General features: G+C 43.7%; 1 protein-coding gene across 5 annotated transcripts in view; it reads left to right on the top strand.

Moving 5' to 3' along the window:
* The window catches only part of MAP4K5 (mitogen-activated protein kinase kinase kinase kinase 5), a 71,588-nt gene that overhangs the window by 12,116 nt on the left and 47,340 nt on the right, over nt 1-12,132 (top strand). For all 5 annotated transcript variants that reach the window (XM_014936804.1, XM_014936805.1, XM_014936801.1 and 2 more), the window contains one exon: nt 8,874-8,931. In XM_014936804.1, coding sequence (XP_014792290.1) covers nt 8,874-8,931 — 58 coding nt within the window. The remainder of the gene's footprint in view (nt 1-8,873; nt 8,932-12,132) is intronic.

Here is a 12,132-nt window from a genome sequence, read left to right as displayed (position 1 = left end):
TGATGATATAAGAGTTGCAATCTCAGAATTGCAGTCTCTTCTCTTTAAAATACCGGCGGCTGTTCCTCAGTTCTGCCCTTCTGAGGGGACGCGTTAACTCATGGTCACAACACAAAGCAGTAAACAATTGCTTTTTCTTTGGTATCAAATGATGGTCTTAAAATTCTTTAATGCAACGCAAGTGGCTTAATTTAAAAAAAAATCCAAAACAAACCATTGCCTTTTCCTTTAGAAACTTCTTTTTCCTGCCTGCCTAGAAAGCCAGATTCCTTGTGGGGATGGGAAAGCCCAGCCCAGCGTTTTGGACCCCAGCCATGGGTTTCCTGCGTGACTGTGACGTGTTGCTTAGTGGTTCTAACTTTGTTATCTACAAACCATCATAAGTTCATCAGAGTTTCCCTGAAATAAAAAATGTTGGTGTCTTCCTTTTTGCGTGAAGTGGGGTTAATAGTGGTGTCTGGATTTGGTGGGGGTGTTTGGGGACTGAGTGCTGTCTCTGATCAACTCACTGATTTATTGTATTTTTCAGTGAAAAGAAGAAATGTAGATACTTGTCAGATATTTTGGTTGGCACATCCTGTAGTTTTTTCATCTGTAAGGAATAAATACACCCCCCCTGCAGCTGATAAAATATGTAATCTTTTAATGTTACTTGAATTTGTAGTCCATAATACCATGGGGTTTTTTCCTGTGTCTTAATCTATACATATACATTCGATCCAGCATCAGAATAAAATAAAATTGTTCATTTATTCTTTGTATGTTTTAGTGAATAAGCCCTTTTAAAATCCTTCTTTTTAAAATAATAATATGTTGGAAGGTTTGGGGAGGTTTTTTTGTTGGCTTGGGTTCCCCCCGCCCCTATTTTATACCCTGGCCAGTAAAGCTGTTAGGCATCTGCTCAGTTTTAAGTATATTAGCAGCTTTGATTTGTGTGATCTTATATTAAAAAATGTATATTATTCCTCAGGAAAGTGAACTATTTCCAGTAGTCTTTCAAAACAATCTAATGCACATAGTTGTAACCTGAAGAGGTTCTTTTTTGGTTTGATTCTTGCCAGCTCTCTGCTCCAAATAAGTCAAAATTGGGCTTTTTTTTTTTTCCTCGTGGTATTTGTTTGTCTCTTTTGTGTTGCATTAGTTGCTAAATAGTACTTTTGTGGTCAAGGGCTGTTTGTAGCTTTATCTTTTCAATTTCAGAAGGCTCATGCCAAATATTTTGCAAACGGTGACCTGCCAAGAAAATTTCAAAGGAGAATAACCAGCCTCTGCTTGGAAGCATATAGCTGACTTCTTTTGTTATTTTTTTTTTTTCTTAAATAAATGTTGTTAAGACGTGCACCGATCTTTGCTTTGTTATTATTGTTATCCTTATCGCTGTAGGTCTTTTGTCCTTCAGTAGTTATTGCTGTGAATGAGATTCAGTGGCTGCTGAGATCTGTAAAGCCACTTTGCTTATACAAATCCTCAGTCTGGTTTTCTTTGCTGGAATAAAAGGAGTTGGCCCAACATCATTAATGAGCTTTTAATCCCTTATTGCTTGAGTTAATTGGCCTTGAGTAAGAAAGTGTGTGAAATCTGTGAGTGAAAGGTAGGTTCCCCTCCTCCCAATTTTCTCTGCAAGAGATATATTATCTAAATTTCACCAACTGTCAGTAAATGTAAATAAATTTAAGCCTTATTTGCATTACTGCTGTGCTTAGGAGTGCCAGTCGCAAGTCTTACTGCGCTGGGTTTTGGGGTTTAAGTGGAATTTATTTAAACCCTGATACTTCTGTCTGTTCTGGGTTCTGCTCCTTCACTAAGGGAAACTGCAAGTGCTGGAAATGTGGAAATGGGGAGTGACAGCTGTGAAGTTTGCCTCCTGCTTTGTACCCATGTGTGTTCCTCGTGTGAAGGACGAGGAGTGGCGGCGTCCATCCAGAGAGCACCCACAAAATCAATATTTGTCCTTGGGCAGTAGTCAGCTCCGGTATCCAAAGCGATGGCTCTCTGGGGACTGCTGCTGCAGGACACAGGAAATTCAGAAATACAGCTAAAAAGTAAAATTAGCACGTGAATCCTTTTTCTGGTTTATTCTGAAAAGTGGTAATGGTGGTGGTTGTATGAGATTGTTCATTTTTAGTGTAATATCCCTAACGGAGACTTATCATAGAATTGCCCAGGCCAGAAGGGACCTCCAAAGGTCATCTAGTCCGACCTCCCCACAGTCAGCAGGGACACCCCCAACTAGACCAGGTTGCCCAGGGCTTCATCGAGCCTCTCCTTGAATATCTCCAGGGATGGGCCCTCAACCACCTCCCTGGGCAACCTGTTCCAGTGCTCCACCACCCTCACAGTGAAGAACCCTCTCCTCATCTCCAATCTAAATCTGTTCCCCTCCAGCTTGAAGCCATTGCTCCTCGTCCTGTCACTGCAGGCCTTTCTAAACAGGTTCTCCCCAGCCTTCCTGTAGGCTCCCTTCAGGTACTGGAAGGCCGCTATTAGGTCTCCCTGGAGCCTCCTCTTCTCCAGGCTGAACAACCCCAGCTCCCTCAGCCTGTCCTCGTAGCAGAGGTGCTCCATCCCCCTGATCATCCTTGTGACTTCATAGAGTTATGGTTTCTGCAAGCCTTTCCCTCTAAAGGAGCCTGGCCCTACTCTCCATCTCGGAAATCCAGCTGAAAGATCACGGGGTGAACAATTGCCTCTGGGTGTTTCTGCCTCCTAAAAAGAACAAGAACCTTGAAAATCAGAAATTAGGTGTCTTTTTCCAGCAGCAGAGACTCGCTGGACATCTGCTCCCCATGTGAGTGGCCCTGGCACACCTCGGGTGATGAATGGAGCGTTGCGAGGACTCGCGATGAGAAACACAGTTGTTTCTGTCTCAGCCCATTCAGTAAGATTTGCATTAATATTTCACGGAATCGTCCTACTTTTTTTTTTTTTTTTTAAGCTTTCCTCTTTTGTTCTTCCTCCTACATTTTTAATCCATCCATCAACCTTCCTGTGTGAAGGAGAGAAAAGGTCTTCGGCATCTGTTCTGGAGATGCTCTCAGCACTGAGCATGGGGGGTTATTCATTCTCTGTTTAGGGGCTGTGGGGAATTTTGGGTTGGTTTTGCTTGTTTTGTTTTATATAAAAGAAAAGAGGGGGGGGGGGGAAACCCCACAGAACTGCAGTAATTGCATCTGTGTGGATTTGGTTCCCAGTAAGATACAGGGATTCTTTGTCAGGAAGTGCAGTGATAGGATGAGGGGTAATGGTTTGAAATTGAAAGAGGGGAGATTTAGATTTGATACTAGAAAGAAATTTTTTGCTGTGAGGGTGGTGAAACCCTGGCCCAGAAGCTGTGGCTGCCCCATCCCTGGAGGGCTTCAAGGCCAGGTTGGAGGGGGCTTGGAGCAACCTGGGCTGGTGGGAGGTGTCCCTGCCCAGGGCAGGGGGTGGGACTGGATGATCTTTAAGGTCCCTTCCCACCCAAACCATTCTCTGATTCCATGATACAGGGGAATGCGGGAAAAAAGTATATGTCTCATATATGATTTCTGTGATTTTTCTGGGGGTGCTGCTTGGTGCTGGAGCAGGAAGCAGCACGTTCTCTCCTCACTCTAAAACTGGTTTTTTTGGCTGGAGCACAGCTCCAGAATCAAGCTCTGCAGACATTCTCTCGTACAGGAGTGCAAAAGGTTGGGGCATCCTTCTGAAGGAAGGATGGCAATTCTAGGCTCACACAGTTGGGATTAACTTGTGTTGCTTTTAAGCTGGGTTTTCTGAGAAGCTCTCTGGGTGTTGACTTTTAGAATCATAGAATTGTCTGGGTTGGAATGGACCTTTCAGATCATTGAGTCCAACCATCAGCCCAACACTGACAAAACCCACCACTGACCCATGTCCCTCAGCACCACGTCTGCCCGGCTTTTAAATACCTCCAGAGATGGAGACTCCACTGCTGCCCTGGGCAGCCTGATCCAATGTTTGATACGCCTCTGTGTAGCAGTAGATGTGAATTCAGAGACATAGGTAGGTGAATTCAAGGGTCAGGGTAGCAATACTGTGGGCTACAGAAAGAACGATGCCACATAATGGGAATTTCAAAACCACATAGAGGAGGTTAAAAGTTATAAAGTGTAAGAGGTCAGAAACTAGAAAGCAGATGAAAAAGTTCTATTTCAATCATTGGGCAGGAGGTCAGGGTACCTTTTGAAGATAACTAAGGAGAAGCGGGCAGCATTTGAGACAGCAAAACGTTTTGGTCACTGATGAGTGAAGCTTGGCAAGGCATGAATAGGATGGGGATGCATGGGAGGGTTGCCACAGGAGCTGCAATTATGATTAGATTAAATGAAGACACGGTCAAACAAACAGCTCTTCTGGTGAATTGGGCTGTTGATCCGACGACGTTGGGGCCAGGAGGGGATTTCACCATGGAAACTGAAAATACTGATTTGGAGGCTGTGAGAATGATATTGCTGTCTGAATCTTCCCCTCTCTTCCTCGGTGTTGAAGGAGAAAGTGGCTGGACAAGGAGACTGAGCACATACATTCAGAGATATTCAAGTAAAATGATTCTCCAATTTTTGACCATCTCAGAGGGCTTAGTACTGTGGACCCCCAGCAGTGGAATTGGCTTGGCTTGCACTCTTAAATAAAGCAACGCCACAGAGTGTGCAACTCATTCTGAAACCAGTTTTCTGTGTTATTTCTGGTCATTAGCTACAGAAAGTGTCCTACCCAAAAAATGTGTTTTTTCATGCATGTTGTTTGGGTGTGTGTTGGGAAGCATTGTACACAGGAATTGCCACGGGTGTTACATTGGCTTCTGCCATCCCACAACAGCTTTTTGATGCAGTTCTGAGAAGAAGGCTAAGTCTCGGTCCAAAAACTCGGATTTTTTTTTTTGTGTGTGTGTAATATCACAAAATTCTACCAACTCCCCAAAAGGCCAGTCCTACTAAAGAGTACACCTCTCCTTTTTTGAGTGTGGTGTTGGGACACACCACTGGTGTTGGGCCTGGGTTGGAGAAGGACTGGTGTTGCTTCTTGCTGGGCTGGAAGAAGGGGTCTTGCTTCTTGTTTCATTGGAAGAAAGGGTCTTCTAAGGGTATTTAGCTACTAAAATACTCTGGTAGGGCTGTGCTCGGTGGGATGCTGTCACTCATCCTATAGTAGGCTGTAGAACAGCTGAAGAAGAGGTGACCAAAGGGCTACAGCCTGCCCTTCTCTCTCAGTAAATATACTCTGTATATGACATTGAACAAAATAAATTTGCCTGTGTGGCTCACCTTATTCAAATATCACCTTGTTCTGATCCCGTTCTTGTGTAGGTCAAGTTTTCTGTTGGAGCCTTGCAGTCCTTCTGTCAAAATCCTATCCTCCTAATTTTCATTCTGAGTAATGTGGAACATAATTTTCATTCTAAGTCTCATTAAATAAAATTAAGATCAGTGCTAACAGATAGGAAAAGCTCTGCCTTCCTCTCGGGGAAGGTCTTATAGCAATTTCCCTGATGTGTCGGGGAAGTCGGGCTCTGCTTCTGTGGTGTGAGGAACCAGATCATGTTGCTGATGGGGATGTGGGCAGACACTGAGCTTTAGTCTTTTAGCCTTTGGTGTCAAGGTGAGCTCTTAAGAGACTTTAAAGGAGAATTAAAGACAATAAGAAATCTAACAGGCTTTATCTTCCATTGGACTGAAATATTAGAAGTATTAGGATTCAGAAGAGATCAGCAAAGTTAATGATAGAGATGTCATCTTTATGCAATAAAATGCATAGAAATGATGGCTTGCTATGTCAATAATAGCTCACGAGATACTGAACAGCAGCTCTATGTGTTAATTGGCAGGTCTGGATTACTGGATGTGCGGGGAAAACAGCTCCTCTGACCTCTGCTTGGTTTCAGCTAATTTTGAATTAAGAATTGAAATACTAAGGAAATTTCAGGGGACAGGAGGGAGGCAAATATCTTGCTAATAGGTTCTAAAAATGTCAATAAAATGACTAGGAGAACTATAATTTCTTAGCTTTACTTCAATTTCCCCCTTTCCAGTGAAGAAGTATATCAGTAAGACAAATTGATAGATCATTAACTAATTCTTCACATCAGGAGAATTATGGAGAACTGATACTTTTTGTCAAATATCATTGGTAGTAAAATTTCAGGTTTGATTCACAGAGCCAGAAGTGTTGATGTAGAGGATTCCTGTGTACGATTTCCTTGATACTACACAATCCTATTTTAAAAGGTAGAACGGTACCAACCGCAGTCACCCATAGGAAATGAATGGAGATTTTCTTTAACTAACACATCTCAGAATGATTTGAGGAATCCTTATTTCACAGTTTTCATAGCTAGGCATGTACCATGGAGAACCAGTTTTTAGCCTTCGCCTTCTTACATTTTTAATGATGTGCAAGATCACAGTAATTCATTATTGATCAAGTTTTCAGCTGACAGAAAGGTGTGGGAGAGAAAAGATAAAAAAACCAGGAGTGACAACAGAGAAAGATGTGTAAAAGCTGGTGCAACCCAAGATGAAGGAACAAAAGCCATCAGTCGCATTTGCGGGCAGGTGACATCTCCTGGGAAGCAGTTTGAGTAATTTGCTGTGTATTTGTGATACAAATGTCTAGACTGAAGATCTGACACGGTTCCCGTATCTGTGAACATTTAAACCAGGATGCTGAGGATCAGGGAATACTCAGCATTTTTGCTCTTGGTGCTGGGATGAGAGGTGGTCCTGGTGGGTGGTCCTGGTGTCATCAACTCGAGAATGTGTTTGGTTGGAGGATTAAACTGTAGGACCAGAAAACCAGTCTTGGGGCGAATGGCTGAGATAACTTGATGTGTTTAGTTCATAAATACCAATCCGTTGGAGAGCTTCACATTCCAGCAGACAAAATTTGATGGTTGAAACCCAAAATAGTCCCTGTCCAAGCTATAGATTACGTGCGAAAACTTAATGGTAATATTGGATAGCAGCAGGAGAGAGTCTGGTGAAGCTCTGTGGCCTGTTGTGTGTGACGGCCAAGAGCCAGTAATTGCAGTGATCTCCTCTGGCCTCAACCTTCGAGTCCCTGCCAAGCAGTCTGCGTACCAAAGACCTTTGGCAGACTACGGCCATTCCTTCAGGCTTCAGCATAACAGTAGCAGTGGCAGTAAGGAATATGATCTCTTTTGTACTTCAGAAATGAAGCTGATCTTGTGGAAACCATGCAGTCTCCTTTATCTGAAGAGCTTCGCCGCTTGTGCATAGAAGTGTGGACAGTGGAGGTTCCCTGTCTTCACCAAGATAGTGTGTGCTTGGTCTCTACGGGAACATCTGTGTTTCGTGATGGTGTTATTAGGTGTAACAGTACTGGAGAGATCCTCATCCTTTGTCCATGCTTGGATGCACGCTCCTTCTGGATGTTGAAGGATACCAATGACTTCCCTGTGGTCTAAAAACACCCCTGGTAGGAAGGTACTTTAAGAAGTGGTAAAGGTTTCCTTTGTGGTTAGCAGATAACTATCTGTTTCTGTCGTCAGTGATTTGGTCTGTTGGCTTCAGATGTTTAGTTCTGTTGTACAGCTCTTCAGGATCTCTTTGACTTCAGTTGAGTCATATTTGTGTCCTCGGCATGAATTTTAATGCCCATCTCTTGGCTGAGCACTACAGGACTTTGAAAGGCTAATTATTGTTGGTTGTTTTGTTGTTTGGTTTTTGGTTTGTTTTTTTTCCCTGAGCTTTGAAAGGCTAATTATTGTTGGTTGTTTTATTGTTTGGTTTTTGGTTTGTTTTTTTCTCTGACTGGAAAGCCTTTCCCAATTGGGAAGCTGGACAAAAATGAGGGGGTCATCTTCAAGTTCTTGCTTTACCTGTTGTTAATTAAGATGACTTCTTGTCCGTATGCAAGAGAAGAGTGTTTTGGTCTGTATTGGCTTCCTTCCTTCCACATGAGCAAATTTGCTTTGCGTCCTCATCTTGAGTAACTGCCAAATCTGCCCACCTGAGCCAGTTTTCCCTCCATTTTCTATAGTCTACCTCTTAACCTGAAATCCTATGTTCAGAAGGCTGTTTGTTAGGAAAAGAATGAAACCATTGGGTTTAGACTCCTGTAACTTTTGGATGATCAGCAGAAGGGGAATGCCACGGTGCCTAATTGGATCAGGTTGTGTGTCAAAATTAATACAGCTTAGCTCTGGTGATGGTGCCCAAGTGATTTAGAGCTCATTTTACTAGAGTTAACAGTGTTAATGAAATCCCCTTTTAAAACTTTCTATATCTGAAGTTCCTCTAACGTTTCCCTCCAGCCGTGAATTCTTGGTGTGAAATTGACAGTGGAGCTGGAGAGAACAGTTCTGGAAAGGCTTAAATGGAGCTCCCTACCCTGTCTTCTTCTCGAGGGTGATGGGGACAACTTGCCTCTGTCAGGGTCTGCTGGAAGGAGTTTGTTTTCACTTCCTCAGAGTGTCTCATCGCTGTCGGAGGACGCTGAGGTTTAGGACCATGAGATGGGTGGTTGAGCACTGTGTTCTTCATGCTCCCACGGTCAGCGTTGCTGCGTGGTGCTTTCGTACCAGCCCAGCGAGCGCAGATGGGGTGGCAGAAACTTCTCAGTTCCAACAACTCTTCAAAAGGGTGTTGGAGAGTCCGTGAACTCTCACTTGCTGGCAGGTAGCTGGGGTTTTTTAAAGTCTCGAGAGGAATTGCCAGTAACACTTCACAACTCCAACTGGGTTGGTGCTGCGCTAATACCAAAACCAGATAATCCTCACCCAGGTCGCTCTCAGCTCATTGCATCGTGCCATATTTGTGACACGTGACATCATCACATGTCTTTTCACAGTTTGGAAGACTCTGTGAGATGCCTTTGCAGTATAATTAAATATGTCTTTAACTCTCTTGTTTCAGGCTAGAAATCTTCATACGGGAGAACTGGCTGCTGTAAAAATAATCAAGTTAGAGCCTGGTAAGTTTTACATTCTTTTCTCTATTTTTAAATTGCGTTTTCATTTTTTCCATCTGTTTGTGTTGGTTTTTTTTCATGTGCCCCAGACAAAAGAAGTGTTTGGGGTTGTAGTTTCGGCAGTTAGATGACAGGAAGCACTACAGGATGTACCATTGCTTTTGGCTGTGTCCTGCTCACTGCATCCTTGTTTCTTCTTATCTGCCTCATCGATTGTTGCATAAAAAAGATGTTGCAGCTCCTGTGTGCTGCTGGTACAAAGAGAAGAATAAGAACTGATGGTAAATGGTGAGCTCTGAGACAGCAGGGAGCTGAAAGGGGGAAGGGACCAGGCAATGATGCTAATGCTCATCAAGAATGCACCGGGGAAAAATAGACCTCTCTGCTTTTCAGTGTCATCTTCTTTTTCTAACCTGTTCTGAAGAAAGAGGATGGCTCCTACTGTCATTTCCCCGTGCATTTTCTGCCACTCCTTCTAAAATAAGGAGACGCGGGAGAGGCTCGCTTGCTGCCCAGGAGATTTGCTGAGCTGAAGCCTAATCTGAGTCCCTCATAGAGACCTGAAATCGGAAATCGTGTCCTGAGTAGAAACAAGAGGAGCTTTTTGTCTCCTCAGTCATAATTCAGTCCCACCTGAGGATCTTGTATTTGTTCGAAGAAGTAATCTCTCATTATCTGGTCGCTGGCATACCTTGCAAATCCCACCTTAGCACAGTCCTCTCCTGTGTCTCTTTGCCACGTTAGTTTCTCTGGGGTTGTGGTTTCCCTGAGCTGCTGTGCTGTGAACGTGTGCTCGCCTGGTGCTTGTGGACTGGCACCTGCAGCCTACGAAGCAATTAAGAGACAATTGAGAAAGTGCTAGGATTTATGGAGGCACAATGAGAGAGCTTCCATGACTGGAGCGCTGCAGGGAATAAATATGAACTCTTTAGGCAGGAAAAATGGAGGAAAATCTGGAAAGACACATGACATAGGAGAGGCTGGTAGGACTGAGTGGTTTTTAATCTGGGGACAAGAACGCTGGAGAGGGGTCTCCATGGTGGACTGGCAGAGGAGCTGATGCCAGACTCTTGTCAGGAGTCCTGGGTGAAGGGGAGGGAACCAGCCATCACAGTCTGCACTAAGGGAGAATCCAAAAAATTCCTCACAAGGAGGGTGTTTGTGCTCTGCGACAGGGCCCAGGGAGGTGGTGGGATCTCATCCTTGAAGATCTTTGAAGTTGACTGGGTAAGGCCTTGAGGAATGTGACTTGACTCTGCAGTTAGCCCTGCTTGGAGCAGGAGGTTGAACCAGAGACCGCCTGAGGTCCCTGCCAACCTGTCGTCTGTTTTGATGACCAGCACTGAAATGTCTCCAGTCCCTAAACACCAGCAACTTTTATGTTTTGAAAATCTGTGTTGTTGATGGGGAGCTCACCATGTCAGTACATTGCTACTGAGGTGGACGTGCCATCTTCCTCTTTCTTCCTTTCGTGTCTCATTTGCTTGTTGTTGCACGTTTCTATTCAGTCACTCAGGTTGAGAGACATCATGGGTTCCTAAACACAAAGGCTTTGCTAATGTCTGTAGGTCCTTGAGGAGCAGAAAGGTTGCTCCCTTTCCTCCTGGTCTCTCCAAACATGCATCCCTGAGCCATGGCTCTGCCCATCCTGCTGTTGAATTTTGTGATTCCTCTAGCTTTTTATTAAAAGCTAGCACAACTTTTCAAGTTCTATGGTGTTTACCCAAGCCATCTGACCACCTTGAGCACCTGTACCTCTCCTGTTGAGGACTCCATGACCAGTGGTATCTACAGATTGCCAGTCTTAGAAACCAAATGTTTTAAAATTTTGATTTTATCCTTATGAAGTTTCAGAGACGACTGTTTTTAGACAGCAGTAAATATATTCATTTTTCATACAAGTTTAGTGTTGTCCAGCTGGCTTCTAGGCCAGCTAAAGTTTTCCAACATGTCTGTTACTTTGAATAATAATTTTCCAACCTTTGACAGGAGGATCAATGCTTAGTGCGTGTGCCTCACTCCATATTTCTTGGTTGTGAAATCCCAGATGAAAACCTTGAGGGAAGAGTGATAATGTCTTCACGGTTGGGGTTTTTTTGTCTTCCAAAAGTTCCTTCACGTTGTTAAAAGATAACAATCTTGCATGAAATCTCTCAATATTTTGGGGGGCTGTTTTCTGCCATTTTGAAATGGTCAAGCAGCTAAGCAGGAATTTGGGTTAACTCACCAAAATAAAGATGGGGTGTGGGGAAAAAGGACTGGGAACATTTCTGAAATGGGGAGCTTTGGTGGCTTCACCCATCTTTTCTTCCTCTGGAGCAAGATTATGAGGGAGACTGAAGGGCTGGTTGTAAAGTGGGAGAGGAAGAGATTGGGAGTGCCCATCTATCATGGGGTTAGAGAATATGGGAGAAGAGGATTTTGAGTCCATCTTTGTCTTATTTACAGTCAAGACCAGCAGATGCCTCTCCCTCTTCATGGGATGTTGGTTTCCCTACTGCCCTCTAAGACATTCCAAGGTGGTTTTGAGGATTTCTGCTGAAACTTGTTGCTTTTAGTGTAAATTAAAGATGAATTGATTTAGACAGCACGTGAGAGTGACTCCATTGCCTGGTGTTCAGGGTGATGCCTGTCTCTTTTGTGAAGTGATCACAGGAAAATTAATTTGGGCTTTCCCACAAGCAAGAAAGGTATGTTATCTTCTGGACTGCTTGCTGTGAGATTTCCCATGAGCCTAGCTGTTCGTTCCCAAGCAAGATATATATATATAAAATTTTTTTAAACAGTTAAAAGTTCCTGAAATCTGAATATTTTTTCAGTTGGAAAAAATTGAACAATTCCACTGAATAAATGAAAAGAAAAGGCTCAGCTTGATTCTTTAGCTTTTCTTTTCCTTCTTCCTTGACGTTTCTACTGAAGTCTATTAGTGCAGGTAAACAGGCAAAGAGCAGCCCGGCCGCTGCTTCCCTTGGAGCTCTCATCTTCTGGAGTCAGCAAGGTCTTCTGCAGAGCACGCGACACAGTTCGGGTGTCGGTGGCTGTGACTCAGTCCTCATTACGTAAAAGTCCAGAATTTCTGAACCTTCCTACTGACACTGGAATTAATCATCACATGACCTAGAGAACAACGGTCAGTGGGCAAAACCTGGGGCATGGCCTTAACTCCCACCAGTGTGACCTCTGCAAGCCATTCTTGACTCCTTC

The sequence above is a fragment of the Calidris pugnax genome, unplaced genomic scaffold (genome assembly GCF_001431845.1).
Source record: "Calidris pugnax isolate Ruff unplaced genomic scaffold, ASM143184v1 scaffold10, whole genome shotgun sequence".
In the NCBI taxonomy this organism is placed as follows: domain Eukaryota; kingdom Metazoa; phylum Chordata; class Aves; order Charadriiformes; family Scolopacidae; genus Calidris; species Calidris pugnax.
This window is presented reverse-complemented; position numbering and strand designations above follow the sequence as displayed.